Source organism: Sarcophilus harrisii, chromosome 1, assembly GCF_902635505.1.
Source record: "Sarcophilus harrisii chromosome 1, mSarHar1.11, whole genome shotgun sequence".
Taxonomy (NCBI): Eukaryota; Metazoa; Chordata; class Mammalia; order Dasyuromorphia; family Dasyuridae; genus Sarcophilus; species Sarcophilus harrisii.
In genome coordinates this window covers 610,893,721-610,912,006 of record NC_045426.1, presented here as the reverse complement: position 1 = coordinate 610,912,006, position 18,286 = coordinate 610,893,721, and the positions used below count along the sequence as shown (strand labels likewise).

Sequence of the window (18,286 nt, the reverse complement as noted above, 5' to 3'; positions counted from 1 at the left end):
CCTTTCTCTCATAATTTCCTAACAAAGTTTTCTTTCTTACTCCATTGCATCTATAAGGTTGAAGAAGGATTTTCATCCTTTGTCTAGACCAAGAAGACGGGAAATTCTGTGTTTCCCACAGAGGATTGATAAGGACTGGTCACAGAAAGACAATTTCCCAAAAGCACTGGGGTATGGGATATTGAAAGAGTAAAAAAAAACCTTCATATGGACAGGACCTGAGCTGTGACAACTGTTCCTTTCTCCAACCAAGAGGCTTTCATTTCAGACATTTTTAGAGCCCCATTCATCTGAGGGCAACATGGAACTTCCCTCCTTCCCCCATTCCCCTGGATTCCTTATATAGTACAAAGTTTGGTGAACCTTATAATTCCTATTTAAATAAGTCTTTTCTGAAAGAAAATTGAGATGCTAAGTAGATGTATGTGAGAGTAGTTCTAGATAGTAATCTCAGATAATTAGTCAATTGACACTTTTTACTATATATCAGGCATTATGCTAGGAGTTGGGGTTACAAAGAAGGCAAAAACAACGTCTCTGTCTTAAGGGGCTCACATTCTAATGAAGTAAACAAAATATAAATACAAATAAAATAAAATACAAATTCACATAAGATTTATACAGTAAATGAAAGTTAATCTCAGAGGGAAATGATGTAGTAGAAGGGAAAGGATCTAAAGGGGGGACAAGGAAAGTCCTACTGTAAAAGATGAGTTTTAAGCAGTGTTTTGAAGAAAGCCAAGGAGGCTAGGAAGCAGAGATGAGAAAGAAAAACATTCCAGACATTGCTAATACCAGAGTTGGGAGATGGAATATTGTGGCTAATGAACATTATGTAGGAGGCCAGTTTAGCTAGGGGACATAGCAGGTAGAGTGCTGAACCTGGAATAAGGAAGACTCATCTTTCCAAGTTCAAACCTGACCTCAGGTATTTACTATCTACAGGACCGTGGCTAAGTCACTTCACTCTGTTTGCCTCAGTATCCTTATCTGTTAAAAAAAAAAAAACAGGAGAAGGAAATGACAAACTACTTCAGCATCTTTGTCAAGAACATGCCAAATGGAGTCACAAAGAGTTGAACACAACTGAAAAATGACTAAACAACAACAACAAATTACAAGAAGACCAGAAGGAAGGAACTGCATTTTAAAGGGCATTAAAAGCCAAACAAATAATTTTATATTTTGTTCTAGAGATAAGGAGCTAGTGGAATTTATTGAGTAGGGGAATAATACAATCAGATCAGCACTTTAGGAATATCACTTTGGTAGCTGTGTGCATGGTGGATTGTAGTGGGGATAGACTGGAGGCAGGGTGTGAAGATCGTGTATTTTAAGATCAGCACGAGACAGGAATTCAGGTTAGGGGAAAATCATCAGTCTTTATTCTCAGTGAAGAAGGATCGGAGGTGGAAGAGAATCGGCGATAGCAATGTGTGCAGCTGAGTCAAGAAGCTAGCTCCACCAGCAGCCACACAACCAGCACCTCGGAGTCTCGAACCCAACCCAATCTCTCCCAGCTTCTCTTCCTGTCTCCCTCTCTGCCTTCACCCACCAAAATCGTCATTTCCTATACAACACATCAGGACTTGCACGGAGAGTGGGCAGGGACCATTCTTTATCCAATCATGTATATTAATAGAGTATAGCCCAATTACTATCTAGCCTCATGTACTTGGGACCTCAGTGCATCAGCTCAAACCTCAGCCCATTACAGCAGGGTAGAAGAATATTGCAATTACCAGATGACAGATGAGGAAGACCTGAACTGGGGTGGTGGCTAGGGGAAAGGAGACACATATAAGTGATGATATGAAGGTAGAAATGACAAGATATAGCTTCAGATTGGATATATGGGGTGAGTGGGAGTGAAAGTCAAGGCTGACTCCAAGTTTGCAAGCCTGGGTGATTGGGAGGATGGTGAGATCTCTTTGCAAATAACTTGCCTTGATTATTTTTTATCAAAAACTAGAATCCAGGATCTTGGTTCCTAATTCATGGTTCTTTCCTCTATATCCTATCAAAAGGATGCTGTATCCCTCATAATTGGATCTTCTTTCTTCCTCATCTCCTCCTCCCTGGGCAGGTAACAAGAGGAATTCATTTACCCTCTATAATGTCAAATTGAGCCATTCCCTAACTCACCAGAGTTTCCCAATAATACACTCCAGCCTTTTTTTGCCTTCATCAAAACGCATGTCTCCAATGTCTGATTCCCTTAAATGCTTGGTTTCTCTGGCCAGATGAGTTCTATCTAATAGTAAGTATCTCATAATGATAGTAGCTAATGGGTCCATGCAGAAGCAATGCAACTTTTTTGTCCTGAAGAGTTATTTTGATACTTATGAAACTTTGCCAGCAAATTTCAGTAAGGAAGGGCAAAGGGCCCATAGATCAGTCATACCAGAGTGCTACTTTCAACAGAAATTACCCACAGACCACAGAGGGGCTGGAGCTATTGATATGGTCTTACAATTGAAAATGATTCAGTCTGTGATCAACTGATTATTGCAGTTAATAGGTTGGAGGCTTTTAGATTAACATGTTAATCCTCTGAATAATGTATTCATATTTTATAAAGCATTAAACCCATCTGAAGATGAACCTGTAAGGAACCTACATATTGCAAGGAATATTTAATTACTCAATATTTAAGGCCTGATCTTGCCGTATCCAGTCGTGTGATATTGAGAAAATCAATTAACCTCTCTTGACCTCAATATATTCATCTGGATAGTAAAAGCATTGACTCTGATGACTTCCATGTCCCTTTTAGCGCTGAAGACATGACCCTAAAAATATAAATTCCAGTGACCATAACAGAGCTGACATGATACATTATGGGGGAGCGAGACATTTTAGTACCTTTCAAACCATGCTACAAAGAGATATATCAATTCTGTATTATAGATACTGGCACAGGATCACCCAGCATGGCATGCCCTCATCAGAGAAAGTGCTGTGCTTTATGAACAAAGCAGAATTGAATTAGTCCAGAGGAAATGCAAGATGTACAAAATTAGAGAAGCCACTTTAAATGTTCTTATGGACTATTTGTGTCCAACCTGTGGCAGAGCTTTCTGAGCTCCTATTGGTCTGATCAGCCACAGTCAGACACACTGTAACTCAGCTCTAACATGGTGATGTTATTTTGGTCCTCTTCGAGTCCAAAGGACTACAACCAACCAACCAGGACTGGCTCTGACCATCCCCTACACTGGGGCTAGTCCTTAATTATTCTCATTCTCTTAGCCCTCAAATAGAAAATTTTAGTTTGAATTATAACCTTTTTTCTTAAATTAAAATGCTTCCTTATTTACCCCATTCCTTGTACCTGCCTTTTGGCAGCTAGGTGGTATGGCTGAAAGAATGCTGGGTCTGGAGGTAAGGAGACTCCTCTTCCTGAGTTCAAATCTGGCCTCAGATACTCACTAGTTGTTTGATCCTGAACAAGTCAGTTAATCCTATTTACCTCAATTACCTCATTTATAAAATGAGTGTAGAAGGAAATAGTAAACCACTCCAGTATCTTTGCCAGAAATCCCCAAATGAGTTACAAAGAGATGCAACTAAACAGCAAATAGGCTCTAGTAGTGCCTAATATGTACACATACATACACATACACACATGACTTAAAAGTTGCAGAATATTTTATAAAGATGAATTTGTTTTTTCTTCACAATAACCTTGTGAGACAGATGCGTTTAGCATCTGAGCTAAGGCCAAGTATGTCGCCATCCTAATCAATGAACTCCATTGGCTCCCAATAGCCTCCAGGATCCAATATAAAATCTTTATTCAAAGCTCTTCATAACATCCCTTCTCTATACTCTCCAGCACCAGTCTTTTTAGACCTTACTTCCCTCATTATATTATGTTATACAATGATATTTGTCTTCTAGCTATTCCATGAACAAAACATTCAGTCTCTTAGCTTTTGGCATTTTATCTGACTGTCTGTCCACTTAAAATGTTCTTTCCTTTGCCCTGTCTCTGCTTATTGACCTCGATGGCTTCCTTCAAGCCCCAACTAAAATCCCATCTTTTACACTAGACCTTTCCAAATCCCTCAATTATATTATCTTTCTTCTTTTGGCCATTTCCTATTTATCTTGTATGTAATCTCTTTTGTAGATATTTATCTGCTTATTGTCTCTCCCATAAGTTTATTAGCTCCTTGAGGGAAGGGACTATCTTTTGCAGCTGCTGTTGCTTCTTTTTGGTGACTGGTACAGAATGGATGGTTAGTAAAAGTTTGCTGTTCCTATTTTAAGATGAAGAAACTGAGGCTAAGAAGTTATGCAAATTGCCCAGGGTCACATAGCTAACTAAATCTGGATTTGAACTTAGGTCTTTCTGACTCCAAGTCCAAAATTCTGTCTTTTAGATTCTGATCCTTTCCTTGCATATACAAATTCACGGTAGATAAGAATGAGCAGGAATAGTCCACTTTATCTGGAAAGTAGTCATAACACTAATGTATTAAGAAAAGAAAGTAATAAAAAAGGAGGGGAGAGATATAAAAAATATGGTGGAGGTATAATAGATAATTTGGCTACTAGTCGGTTGGTGTCTAGCATAGCATCTTAGAGCTGAGAGAAACATGATGGAGTTGAAAGAATTTTTGACTTAGCAATAAGAAACCTGGTTTCAAGTCCTAACTCTGACACTTTTGATCACTTCAGTTTATTCATCTACAAAATAATGACAACAATACTCATTCTTAAAAGTGAGCTATTAAAGATGAAGTGGTCTTTAGATCCAAGTTCCTCATGTCAAAAACAAGGAAAATGAAATTCAGAAATTTGAAGAAATCAAGAGTTAGTTGGATAAGGAAGGATTTCAGTCCAGGATTCCTGATATCTAGTCTAGTGTATTCTACTATTGCTTTTTTTATTCATCTCATATCCTTCATAGTGTTTTCCAGCAGAAGATTACACACAGAGATATGCAATAAGTATTTGTTGAAGGAAAAGAGATGGAAATGCAATCTTTCGGTCAATGCATGTCAACTATAGGAAAGCAACGTTTTGAGTTCAATCTGTGCTCATTTGACTTAAAGGGTGTAACTGGCCAAGAAGCAGCTTGCACTGATTTTCTCCTGCTTAGATAATATAAAGCCCCTTTCTTGTCCAATTAGACTTCTTTTTTCTTCTTTTATCTTAGGAACCGATGAAAATGCCATCATTGAAGTCTTATCAAGTAGAACTACAGACCAGAGACAAAAAATAAAGGAGAAATACAAGGCCACATATGGCAAGGTAAGCTTAAGATGTATGGCACTATATGTATGGCATTCACACAAACTCTCATACATACACCCTTCACATTAGACTCATTTCCAATAAAGTATGAGCTGTTTTATCTAAATATTTTTATCTTTCTTAACATATAGTATTAGCTTAATAAACATTAGCTATTATTCTTTGACATTCCTTTGATCTTTAAGTTTTCCCACTCTTCCTTACTCAGAATATTGAAAAATAACAAAATTATTTTAATACACCTTTTATTGATTTCTCAGAACTAATGGGTTATTTTAGTAATAGTTTTAATAGTTGCTATTGTTTTAGACTTGACTGTTCTTAAACTCCTTTAAAATTTTAAAAAATATTGACTTTATTTTATTTTTATGAAGCCTAGAATAGAGGGTTTTTTTTCCTTTAAAAACTGGCAAGTTCCATTTGCCAATTTGCAGCTGGATCAGTAATTTACAAATGGACCAATTTTTGTAGTTAATTTTATGGATTTATTTATTCTCTTCTGATTTTAGATTTAGTATTCTTTCCACTATATGCCTCATAGTAAGTATTTGAGTTGAAATTTTAAGTTAGTAATTCAACAAATTAAAAGAGAGGGCTTTATAAATATGAATTATTACTATGGTGTGGGATGGGATAGTATTATAATAAGGTGATATTCTTAGGAGCTATGGAAGGGGTTTTTTTTGGCCACTACACTAAAGGGTCCTAGATTGCTGTGGGTTGGTTAGTTCTTATGTCTGCTCTGTCATTTTTATGCTTTCTCCTTTACTTACGTTCTCTTTTACTTTCTTCTTTATTTTCTGCTTTCCCCTTTATTTTTCCTCCAGTAGTTACTTTTTATGATGCTCAAAATTCTTTATGATTTGACCCCATCCTGTACATTCTTTATTTTTGCATTTCCTATATTCTAGTCAAACTTAACATCTGATCTTTACCAGAACAAGCCTTGTGCTTTTCTGCTTTAGTGTCTTGGCTTTCATTTGTTCCTTTGCCTGCAATATGTTTCCTCTCTCAACCCCTAGCTTCAAGTGATTGATTTATACTCCTCCTTCAAGGTCCAACTCAAAGTTCTCTTCACAGAGTCTTCTCTAAACATTGACCCCTCTCTTCACCTCCCCACTCCTGCCACTTGCCAATATAATCTCGGAGTACTTTGTTTTCATCTCTCATTTCATTTTCATGCTCTTTAAAAAAAAAAAAAAAAACTTTGTATTAAAAGGGTAAATGTAATGAAGTTAAAAGAACTTTGAACTTGGAATCAGAAGTTATAGGTTCTAACTCTGGTTCTTCTTTAATTAACTGGAAGACCATAGAAAACTTCACTTAGCTCTCTCCTCACAACTGTGGGAGATACTGTGCTATGGTAGAAAAAGCACTGCCTCTGGGATCAAAGAACTTGAATTCAAATAGTGCATCAGATGCTTACAGCCTATGTGGCCTTAGATAAAATCACTTAAACTTTCAGTTTCAGAAGAGTATAAAAGGAGGATACTGGACAATATGGTCCATCCTGGCTTTATATCAATGATCCTATGAAGATCAGTAGTTTTCATGCTTGTGTTACCCTTCTTTGGATTTTGGTCCATGTATCTTTGAGAGATTACTGTGAGGTTACCTGACCTTCTTGCAAGTTGGTATTTAAAGGAGAACACTAAAAGAGGTTGGGTAGCCCTTTCTCACATTGATTTTGTGTATTCTTGTAGGACCTGGAAGAAGTGCTGAAGAGTGAGCTCAGTGGGAATTTTGAGAAGGCAGCCTTAGCCCTTCTGGATCTCCCAAGTGAATACAGTGCCCGAGAATTACATAAGGCCATGAAAGGCATTGGGACTGATGAATCTGTGCTGATCGAGATTCTCTGCACCAGAACTAATAAGGTTAGAACCACAGTCACGAGTTTTCCCAATGAATCCACCAAGGAGAAGGATGAACATGTTTCTCTTTTAGGGGTATAGAATCTGCCTTAAAAAACTATTCTATGAGAGGGGACTCCCACAATGAAAAGAATCCTGAACAAAGTCTAGAAAGCAGCTAATCTTTTTAGTGGATTGGTTCCAGTGTTAAAATATCCCATTTTATAAGATAAATGACATAATAACAATAACAAAGAATTTCAGAGTTGGGAAAAAACTCCAGAGGAAGGAATCTCAAGGATATATCAGTAAGTGTTTAATCATCAGGGAGGAAAGGGGAGGAGGGAAGTGCGGGAAGATATGTGCACAAGATACATAGCATTTGCCAATTTCTGAGGTGTAAATGCTAATACTGAAAATTTAACAATTAGATCTCACTGCTCACCCACTGTCCTTCTGCTGAGGCTACTAGTCCAAACTTTGTGGGAAAAGAATCCCCACTATAATATACTACAAGTGGCCATCTAGTCTCTGTTTGGAGATCTCCAAGAAAAGGAAACTCCCTGACTCTCTATATAGATTATCCCTGCTTTGGAAGAGCAAGAATTCTAGAAAGGTTTTTCTGGTATCACACTAAATTGACTCCTTGGAAACTTCTACCTATTTTGCCTAATTTTGTCCTCTGGAACCAAACAGAATAAATCTAATCCCTCTTCCATGTAACAGACCTTCAAAAACTATGGATAGTGATTATGCCACAGTGACATGATAGCACAGTGCCCAGCACATAGTAGGGGCTTAATATATGCTTTCTGACTGCCTGATTGGATTATGTCATCACCCACTCATTTTCTTCAAGCTAAATATGCCTAGTTTCTTCTAATGATCCCCATATGACATGAACATCAGACCTTCCACCATCCTTGAGACAGTCTCAGACTTATCAAGGTTCTTCATAAACATAGCACCCAGGACTGAATATAGAATTCCAGATGAGGTTTAAAGAAGACAGAGTATGGTGGTAATGTCACTGCCCTATTCTTAGATGTTATACCCTGCTTAATGCAGCCCAAGTTTAAATTACTTTTTTTTTTGGCTGCTACATTATACTTTTTACTTATGTTGGATTTGTAGCCCACTAACACTGCTATTTATCTTCTTAATTTCATCCTTTTAAAGATAATTTTCTTGTATCCAAGTACAAAACTTTTACATTTAGTCCTATGGAAATTCATTTAATTATATTCATCCTCTTACTCCAACCTGTCAAAGATTCCTTTGTGTCCCAACCCTATCATCCTAAGTATTAGTGATTCCTCCCAGTTTTGACTCATCTCCACATCATTGAGTATGTCATCTATGTCTTTATACAAGACATGATAAAAATGTAAAATATCCCAGGGTCACATATTGCTGGGGAGTCATGAATATACAAATCCTTGTAGATTTATTCATGTTTTTAATGCATTAAAGAAAGGATGAGTTCAAGATATCAGATCCAAATGAACTACATAGTGAAAAAACTGGTAGATGTTATTAATGAGCCTATGTAACTTTTGAAAGGGCATTGAGAATGACAAAAGTGCCATGGGACTGGAAAAAGGCAAATGTCATTTTTTAAAAATGAGACAAAATGGTGAAGTCACTAATTTACAGGCCAGTGAATATGATGTTGATTCCTAGCAAAATTCTAGAATGTAATATTATGAAATGCTTAGTAAACATCTATAAAGGGAAGTGGTAATCACAAAGAGATAGAATGAATTCTTCAAGAACAAGGTATTCCATATTAGCCTTCTTTTTTTCTATTGACAGGATTATTATATGGGTCGATCAGGAGAATTCTAGAAACATAGTACACATAGCTTTCAGCTTAGCATTTAGAAATTTTTCTCCTGCTGTGCTTACAGGTAAATAAAGACATAGGTTAGAAGATGATAAGGTTAAGTGGTTTTGAAATTAGTTGGATGGACAGATCCTAAGAGTAGTCATAAAGGAGTCAATATCTTGAAAGGGAGATAGGAGGATCTGTCCTTGGTCCTGTAGTGTTCAAGATTTTTAGCAATTACTTGTATGGAGGAATAAAAAGAAATCGTTATTGTTGTTTTAATATATAGATGGTACAATGCTTTGTAAATATACTGGATGAGAGGATTTGCATCTAAAAAGATTTCAGCTACCTAGGATGACAAATCAAACATAAAATATGAAAATTAGTAGGGATAAATGTGAAAAAGTATTTGGGGTTTAATGGAATTCAGGCTCAACAGGAATTAATAGTGTGGTACAACTGCCCAAAAAGCTATCACAGCTACATTGAACTATGATGTCCAGAATCGTTGTGGTAAAATGGTTCAGAATAATTGTTATAATCTCTTTGAATAATCTTCAAAAATAGGACTGTTTGTCTCCAGTGGGTAGAGCTAGGAACCATGAATAGAAGTTACACAGAGGCAAATTTTAACTTGATGTCAGAAAACATTTCCTAACAGTTAGAGTCATCCAAAAGTCACATAAGCTGTCTCTGAAGGTAGCTGGGTTACTAATTAGAAATATTCAAGAGAATGATGAGGGAACACTTGCTATAGAAAAAACTCCTGGTTAGGAAGAGTTGAACTTAGTTACCTCTAAGGTCCCTTCCAACTTTGAGAATCTGCAAAGCACAGCAAAAAAAAAAAAAAAAAAAAAAAAAAAAAAATCAGAAACTTTTCTTTATCAAAAACTCTTCTGAGTTGTAAATCTCTTTGTTCAAATACTTTTTTTTTATTATGTTTCAAATACAGTTTCACTTGAAATAACAGTAACAGTTAAACTGGGTGACCATTATTGTTTGAGGAGAGTAGGATTCATTTATGGAATAAGGAAATGAACAAAATGGGTTCTGGTATTGCTTTCAACTCTAAGATTCTGTGGTTGTATATAATCTTCCAATTTGAAAACCTAAATGCTTCATTTGGCAATTTCTTGTCATTAATGAGGCACTGGTATAGTAGAAATAATACTGGACATGGATGGATCCTAAGAACATAGATTTAGAGATGGAAGAGACCTAAGAGACTATTTAGTTCAACTCCTTCACTTTACAGATGGGGAAAGAGAGAAGTGACTTGCCTAAAAGTCATATAGGTAACTTAAGAATGACTTTGAGTCTTGATCCAAAAATTAATCAGGGATTTGATTATAGGCAAGTCACTTGACCTCTTGGAACTTCTGTTTCTTCATCTATAACACAAGGCTAATAATATTTATGCTTTCCCTCGCTGACTCAGTTTTGGTGAGGTAAGTTCAAATATATTATTACTGCACAAATCTTTTCTTCTCCTTCCTGATTATCCACTAAGGAAAAACTTAATGTGACTGACAAGATACAGAACTTACACACACACACACACACACACACACACACACACACACACACACACACATACAAAAGGAAGGTAAATACTTTGATGGGACAGAAACGCTTACTAACGAGGATTTATGTGAGAGCAGACACTCCCTCTAGTGGCTAGCACTTCTTTGGAGATTATTACACCAATCAATGAAGTCTCCTGAATTCCTAAACTAATTCCATTATTGTCCCACTCCATTGGGATTTAAGGGTACATTTTAGTATCTCTTGTCTCAATTTTTTTCCTACATATAATATGTACTTATAAGAAAGTACATGCTATCTGACAATACCAGTCATGTGGAATAAATAAGAGACAAGAGAAGCACTCCTAAGTGTTACATTGTTATAACCCCAAGATAATAACAGTAGGCAAGTCAGTCATTTAACCTCTCAGGACTCCCAGAAAACACAATGTAAGTTGCAAAGCAGGTATCAGCTTTTATTAATGGAAATAATTTCCTCATCAGGAGTTCCCTATGCAAATAAAATCATAAATGTGATTTTAAAAGGAAGAAAAGAAGGAAGGAAGGAAGGAGAGAAGAAGGAAAAGAGGAAAGAAGGGAAGAAGGGAAGAATTTGTGTGTAAGAATATGTATAAGATATGCAATGTGTATAATTAAACAAAATGATCAGCTGAAGAGGGTTCTTGATCTGTGGTGGCATCTTAGCATGTTCACACAGATGAAATCACAAGTCTATCAGAATATCAAGAATGAGACAAGATATAGCAGGAAGAGCCCTGTTCTTGTAATCAAACCATCCTCATCCTTCATTAGTTGGCGGGTGATCATGTAATTACAATCAGGTACATAAGGGCTAAGAAGGACTGGAAAACAGACATTTTACCTTTGACCAGCCTCGTGGTGGCTCTCTTGCCTCCTGCACTAAGGGGGAGACTAGTTGAGACTGGCAGACTGTCACGCTGCTGGAAGAGACTGGGTCAGACTGAGACTGTATCAGACTATGTGAAGGAAACAATGAAGACTTTGGACTTTATTCTTGTTCATCCTCATGGTGTCTATCCTGCTGAGACCAAGATCTTGATTTAGGACTAGAAGGAACTTTAGAAATCAGCTAGTCTAACACTCTCATTTTATAGAAGGGGAAACTGAGGTTGATAGTTATTAAATGACTTGTGCCATGTCATGCACATAGTAAGAAATAGAGCCCAGCTTTGATTGCCAGTTCTGTTTCCCACTGCCATGCTCTTTCAATTATAATAACCACAGTTCCTTTAGTTGCAAAATAGAAGTAATAATTCTTGTACAATCTACCTCACACAGTAGTTATGAGGACAAAACACCATAAAGATGAAAGTTATTATTATTATTATTATTATTATTATTATTATAAAATGACCATGAGAGATGCATAGCTACAAAAGCACTTGCCCAAGATATGTGATTATAAGTACGGTTTCACCAAACATATTCTTTAACTGCAAATGCTTTTCCAACTTAAAAGGTAAATTTTTCTCTCTGAATTTTTGTTTCATTTTTCTTTTTTTCTTTGGAGGTAATTGGGGTTGAGAGACTTGCCCAGGGTCATATAACTAATAAATATCTGAGGCTATATTTGAACTTCAGCCTTCCTTACTCTAGAGCTAGTGTTTTAAGTGCCATTTAGTTGTCCCACTTTCATCTTTCAAGATTTTATTGATGCCTTATTTTTCACACCAATCATTTCCTAAAAACCAGTACTTCTTTTCTTCCACAAAATGATCACTTTGCCCAAAGTGTGACTCAAGGTCCAGTGTATCATAGACTATCAAGAAGTCCACACAGATTTTTTGTGGCTCTTTCAGGTTTTCAGGTGTCACAGACAAATGGCAACTGGGAAGAATAGAAATCAGAGATAATGTCTGATCTGATTATTAATTGATGACTAACAATTAATAATTATTAGTATTTAGAATAGGGACTAAACCTATGATTCTAGTAAGATAGGGAACCCTCCTGGATGGGAAAACAGTCTCTATAAACACAATTTGGCACCAGATATGCAATTTATAACCTTAGAGAATTGCCTGGAACAATGTCAAATATTGCAAACCAGATTAAAATATAATGGGGAAATATTTAACAAAATAAAATAAAAATGCAACAAAACTTAGATAACATTAATTTGTGGTTTAAGTCATCATGCTTCCTATAGGGATTGATTCTATTTGAATTTGAAAACCCTAGCCTAGAACACTTAAGCCATTTATCTATTTTCACACAGCCACATGTCAGAGGCATGACTTAAACCCAAATTTACTGGTTCTCTATCCACCAAAAGTTTTGTTTGGTCATAGTTTCTTTGATATATTTTAGGTCTGGTGCAGTTTAGTTTAAACTAATTTAATTCTAATTTCTAATTAATTCTAAATTCTAGTTAAATTTTAATATAAACTAGTTTAATTCTAGGTCCATGGCCACTCTTACATTTTTGGCTGATTAGATCTGATAAAAACAAAGTGACTAAAGCAGAGTCATTCTTGGGGTTCTGCGAGTCTGGAAAGTCAGGGAGGAAAACGTCGAGGTCAATGAGGAGGAGGCAACTAAAGTAGAAAGTAGAGGAGAAGGAAGATGAGAGAGAAGAACAAACATCATGAATAATATTTTATTCTATTGAATAGAATCAGCAAATATAACTTGTAATCAAGTAAATCTCTCACTCCTTCCCCTGACCTAGACAAAGTAACCATCCTCCATTGGCCTCACTTTCACACACTAAACCCCAACCTTTCTGCCTTTGTCCTGCACTGCTGTCTTGTTATTGATTTTAACCAGATATTACCTGTTTAAAAACTTTAGGGTTGAAGTCAATGCCTTTGATGGCATTTAGAAAATAATTTGCCCAGAGATCTGTATCCTTAATAGATAGCATAGCACAGAAAAAAAGGCTCTGAATTTGGATTCAGAGGATTCAAATTGAAATGCCAGTTTTCTGTTATTTAAAAATAATAATAAGAAAAATAGTTAACATATATGTAGCACTTTAAGATTTATAAATGAAATCTCAATTAATGATCCACTTATAACCTATTTGATCTTAGACAAGTCATTTAACTCTTTTGGACCTTAATTTTCTCATCTGTAAAATGAGGGGATTAGATAAATCCATTCAAATTACAGAATTATGAACTTCTGGTTTTTAAATAGTAGTAATGGCATCAAGCAGTCTGGAAAAGAAGGGCATGGCTCCTTTCTCTGTGTGTCTGTCTCCTTTTAGAGTCCATTGCACACTAATCTGATGTTGGTATATTTATTTTTATTCCCTCTTTCTAGGAAATCAAAGCCATAAAAGAAGCCTACCAAAGGTGTAAGTGACATTTTGTTTCAATCCCACCTTGTTTGGAGAAAGTATAGTCCTTTCACAATATGCGTGGGAGAATAAATCTTCTTTTTCTTTTTTCTTTTCTAATAGTATTTAACAGTAGCCTTGAATCTGATGTCAAAGGTGATACAAGTGGACACTTTAAAAAGATTCTTGTGTCCTTGTTACAGGTAAGATAATAGGGACTTTGCTTTCTTGTTTTATATTGGAACTACTATAGACAGCTAGGTGGCTCAGTGGATGGAGTACTAGGGGTAGACTCATAAAAACTTGAATTCAAATTTGATCTCATATACTCACTGGCTGAACAAGTCACTCAGCCTCTGTTTGCTTTAATCCCCTGGAGAGGGCAATGGCAAATCCCTTCATTATCTTTGCCAAGAAAACCCCATAGACAATATTGACATGTTATGGTCTACCAGGTCACAAAGAGTTAGACACAACTGAATAGCAACAACTATCTCTATGCACCAAATTTCTGCCCTGAAAATTGCAAAACAAAGTGTTTGGAGGATGACACATTTTATTAAAAGATTCAGCTGGTTAATTTCTGGGGTAAAACTGTTTGTTTTTTCTTAAATGACATTTTGGGATCTTAAAGCTAAAGGGATCTCTGTGATTCCTTAACCCTAGTGTTTTCTAAGACTTTGATTTCTTTTTTTTAATGATATTTTATTTTCCTAAATACATGTAAAGATAAAGATTTAAACATTTTATAAAACTTTGTGTTCTATATTTTTTCTCCCTTCCTTCCTCCCTCCCTTTTTCACTTCCCCTCTTCCCAAGACAACAAGCAATCTAATATGTTAAATATATGCAATTCTTTTAAACATATTTACATGTTTGCCATGTTATACAAGAAAATCAGACCAAAAAGGGAAAAAAACCACGAGAAAGTTAAAAAAAAAAAGAAGAAGAAGAAAATACCATACTTTGATCCACAGTCAGTCTCCATAGTTCTTTCTCTGGATGTGATTGGCATTTTCCATTCCAAGTCTATTGGAATTGCTTTGAATCACTGCATTACTGAGAAGAACCAAGTCCATCACAGTTGATCTTCTTGTTACTGTGAACAATGTTCTCCTGGTTTTGCTCACCTCACTCAATATCAGCTATTCATGTAGAATAAGATTGGAATTTCAAATATTAAGTGAGAGAATACACCTGACAATTTAATAGGCAAGTCATAAACTTAAGGTTCAGAAAAATTAAGTGATTTGCCCATAATAATAAGATTATAAAGTGTCTGAGGTAGAAATGCTGAGCCAATCGCAGAGTAAGAGGAATGGATAACAAGTGACATCTCACATAGCTCATTGCTGACCAAGAAACTATACAGATGGCCCCCAAAAGTTAGGAGGACTCCCTTAGGTAATTTTATGAAAGAAAAGAGAGAGAACTGGACAGAATGAGCAAGCACGGATAGGTTATATACTATATCTTTGGAGGGAATAGTCACATTGAGGAGATGATAGATCTAATGAACTATTGAGATTTAGAAGAAATAATTGGTAGCCCTACAATTTACCATCTCTAATTCCAAATAAAAACCTTCACTTGATGACCTCCCTGAAGCAGGGAAACATTCTGGGGGAATGGAGCTAATAAGAAGCATTCAGCACTGACAAAAGGTTAAATAGTCAATCATGATAGAGGACAACAAAAAAGGCAGGGGAGGAGGGAATCACAAGCAGCTCAGAGAAGATGCAAGGAGATGATAAAATTGGGGGAATAAGAAAGTTATATGAGACTGAACTTACTTAATCAGAATTTAACTAAGGAAAAGAACCAGATTCACCTTTTGACTGTTTCCAGTCAACTGAAGCAAAAAACCTCTGACAACAAAAGTCAGCTGTTCAATGTCCAGAACAGGACATTCAGAATGGGCACTATGGGAACATACTGTCCTCCTCTCTGAACATCCAACCAAATAGACAATTCATTGATTCACATCACACCCAACACACCATGTCTTTGCAAGCTTTATTTATCCCTTTTGTTGTATGATTGACACCCCTGCCAAGTCCTCATCCCTCCGTGGTGACAGATTGGCAGGAGAGGACCAGAAAAGACACAAGCTGATGAGAGAAGAGTTCATGTCAGTCCTTCAGAAGGCCTTCCTTCCTCAAAAGGTCTTTTAAAAAGAAGTTGACATTCTTCAAAAAAAAATTAATTTATGGCAAAAGAATGGACAAATTAGTCTCCTTTGGTCCCTTCCAGCTCTGGAATTGATGTCAGATTAAGGAACTAGTTAAGAGAAAGAGAAAAAGAGAGAGACAGAGACAGAGAGAAATAAATTCTACTCCTTGTTTCAAAAGACATCTCTTGTTATCACAGGGTCCAAAAGATGGCAGCAAAGAGCAATAATTGTGAGAATTCCCAACATAGGATTTTAAGATTCCAAGTTAGAAGGAACCTTGGGTCAGACCTTCCTTCACCAAATTGGAGAGAATCCCCCAATCCTTTACTTTTTTCTCTATTTTCCACGGTCACTCAGCAATTGTAGCTGACAATGTTTCTCTTCTTATAGGCTGACCGAGATGAAGGAGACAATGTTGATAAAGACCTAGCTGGTCAAGATGCAAAAGATTTCTATGATGTAAGTGTGAGGATGTACCAGTCTCGAACTTCCTTTTTCTTTTAGAGTTATCATCTAATATTATTCTCACTGTATGGGAGAGGTGACTTTAATTACTCGGGAAGTAATTACATTATCTGAAAAATGAAAATGTGCTCCTATATTTAAATTAAAATGTGCTCACATATATAGGTCTTTCATTCTAATAGAATAAATGATAATTATTCTCCATTTATATGATGCCTTTATTCTCCTCTGTTAGAAGCTGAAAGGACATAAGTGAAACATCTCTAGTCTACGCATATAATTTCTTTTAAGTGATATTTGGTGCTAAAAATAGCACTTTTAGACTTTTTAAAGATGATTTTGTAATAAAATGTTGATCTTTGAACTTTGAAGGCAGGGGAAAATCGCTGGGGCACAGATGAACTGACTTTCAATGAGATCCTGACAAAGAGGAACTACAAGCAACTGAGGGCCACCTTCCTAGCCTATCAAACTGTAAGTGATTTAGTACTTCATACAGTTACTTTAGCATTAGTCGTGTTAGAGAATAGGACAAAACCAGAGATCTAGAAACTGGGAAGTTTACTTGCCCTAACACTTTACAATACTATCCTTGGGACCTTAGGGCAAAGGTCCACATAATAATGAAGGAGTAGAACTACTAAGTCTGAACTTGAAACCTGAGTATGAATCCTAGTATTGATTAAGTGTGTGAGCCTGGCCACCCTGCACATCACTCAGGTTCAGATTCCTCATCTCTAAAATGGGGATAATGATTCTCATCTGCTTTACAATGTTATTGTGAGGGAGACACTGTAAAACCCCTGGGGAAATGAACTATCATAACTATGATGATCCCAACTCAAAAGGGAATAGAATAACACAAAGAAGACTGTACCCTATTGGTATCCTGAAAGGTTGTGATTTAATGAAATTGTTATAGATCTGACATTTTCTATGCACAGAGGGAGGTACTTCATAGTGCATTCATTTTAGAGGACTGGCTTTGAAAGTGGGTTTGAATCCTGCCTGGGATACACATTAGCTGTATGACCATGGGCTAGTCCTAGTTTCTCAGGGCCCCCAGGCAACTCTCACAGACTATAAACTACAATTAAGTCATCTATCTTCTTTAGCAGCATGTTCTCACTTTCAAAGCAACCTCTACTTAAATTAGAATCCAAGAACTCTGGATTAAATCTTAGAAGTGATTTAGTCTTGCAGATTCATTTCACAAATAGGGAAACTGAGACTCAGAGGAATTCATGAACTAGTCCGGGCTTACAACTATGAATAAACTAGGTTTAAAATCTGAAAATTCAGAACTAGAAAGCACCTTTAAAAAGGATTTAGTCCAAACTACTTCATTTTCCAAATGAGCCAACTTTGATTTAGAAGGGAAAGGTGTTTTCTGAAGGTGAGTCCTGCCGATCCTCCAGGCAGAATCAGAATTAGGGACTGGTTTCCAGATACCTGGACCACTCATGGCTCTTTCCACACCCTCCCTCCTCTCCTCCCTCTTTGGCCCCCCCTGTTGAAGATCTGGATTTTCAAGTATTGTGCCATAGAACACTAGAATCACTTACTTAGACTTACAATGGACCTTGGAGATCATTTAGTCCAAGTCCCTCGTTTTACTGATGAGGTGCTACAATACACAAAGGTTAAATGATTTGAACAAGATCACACAAGGAATAAACTACAGAGTTGGAATGTGAACTCAAGCTCTGACTCTAAATCTAGTGTTTTTTCCATCCCGTGTTGAATTTGTTTTTGCATGGTGTTTTTTAACTTTTTAAAGTCCCTTCATTTTTTCTATCTCCTTAAATTCTTTTAACAAGCCTGTGAGATAGATGGGAAAGGTGAAATTGT

At 36.4% G+C, this 18,286-nt stretch overlaps 1 protein-coding gene across 1 annotated transcript in view; it reads left to right on the top strand.

The window, feature by feature from the left end:
* Window positions 1–18,286, top strand: part of ANXA13 (annexin A13) — a 71,412-nt gene that overhangs the window by 34,997 nt on the left and 18,129 nt on the right. The window contains exons 4-9 of the mRNA XM_023496473.2: window positions 5,168–5,262; window positions 6,969–7,139; window positions 13,782–13,815; window positions 13,921–14,000; window positions 16,361–16,429; window positions 16,808–16,909. Coding sequence (XP_023352241.1) covers window positions 5,168–5,262; window positions 6,969–7,139; window positions 13,782–13,815; window positions 13,921–14,000; window positions 16,361–16,429; window positions 16,808–16,909 — 551 coding nt within the window. The remainder of the gene's footprint in view (window positions 1–5,167; window positions 5,263–6,968; window positions 7,140–13,781; window positions 13,816–13,920; window positions 14,001–16,360; window positions 16,430–16,807; window positions 16,910–18,286) is intronic.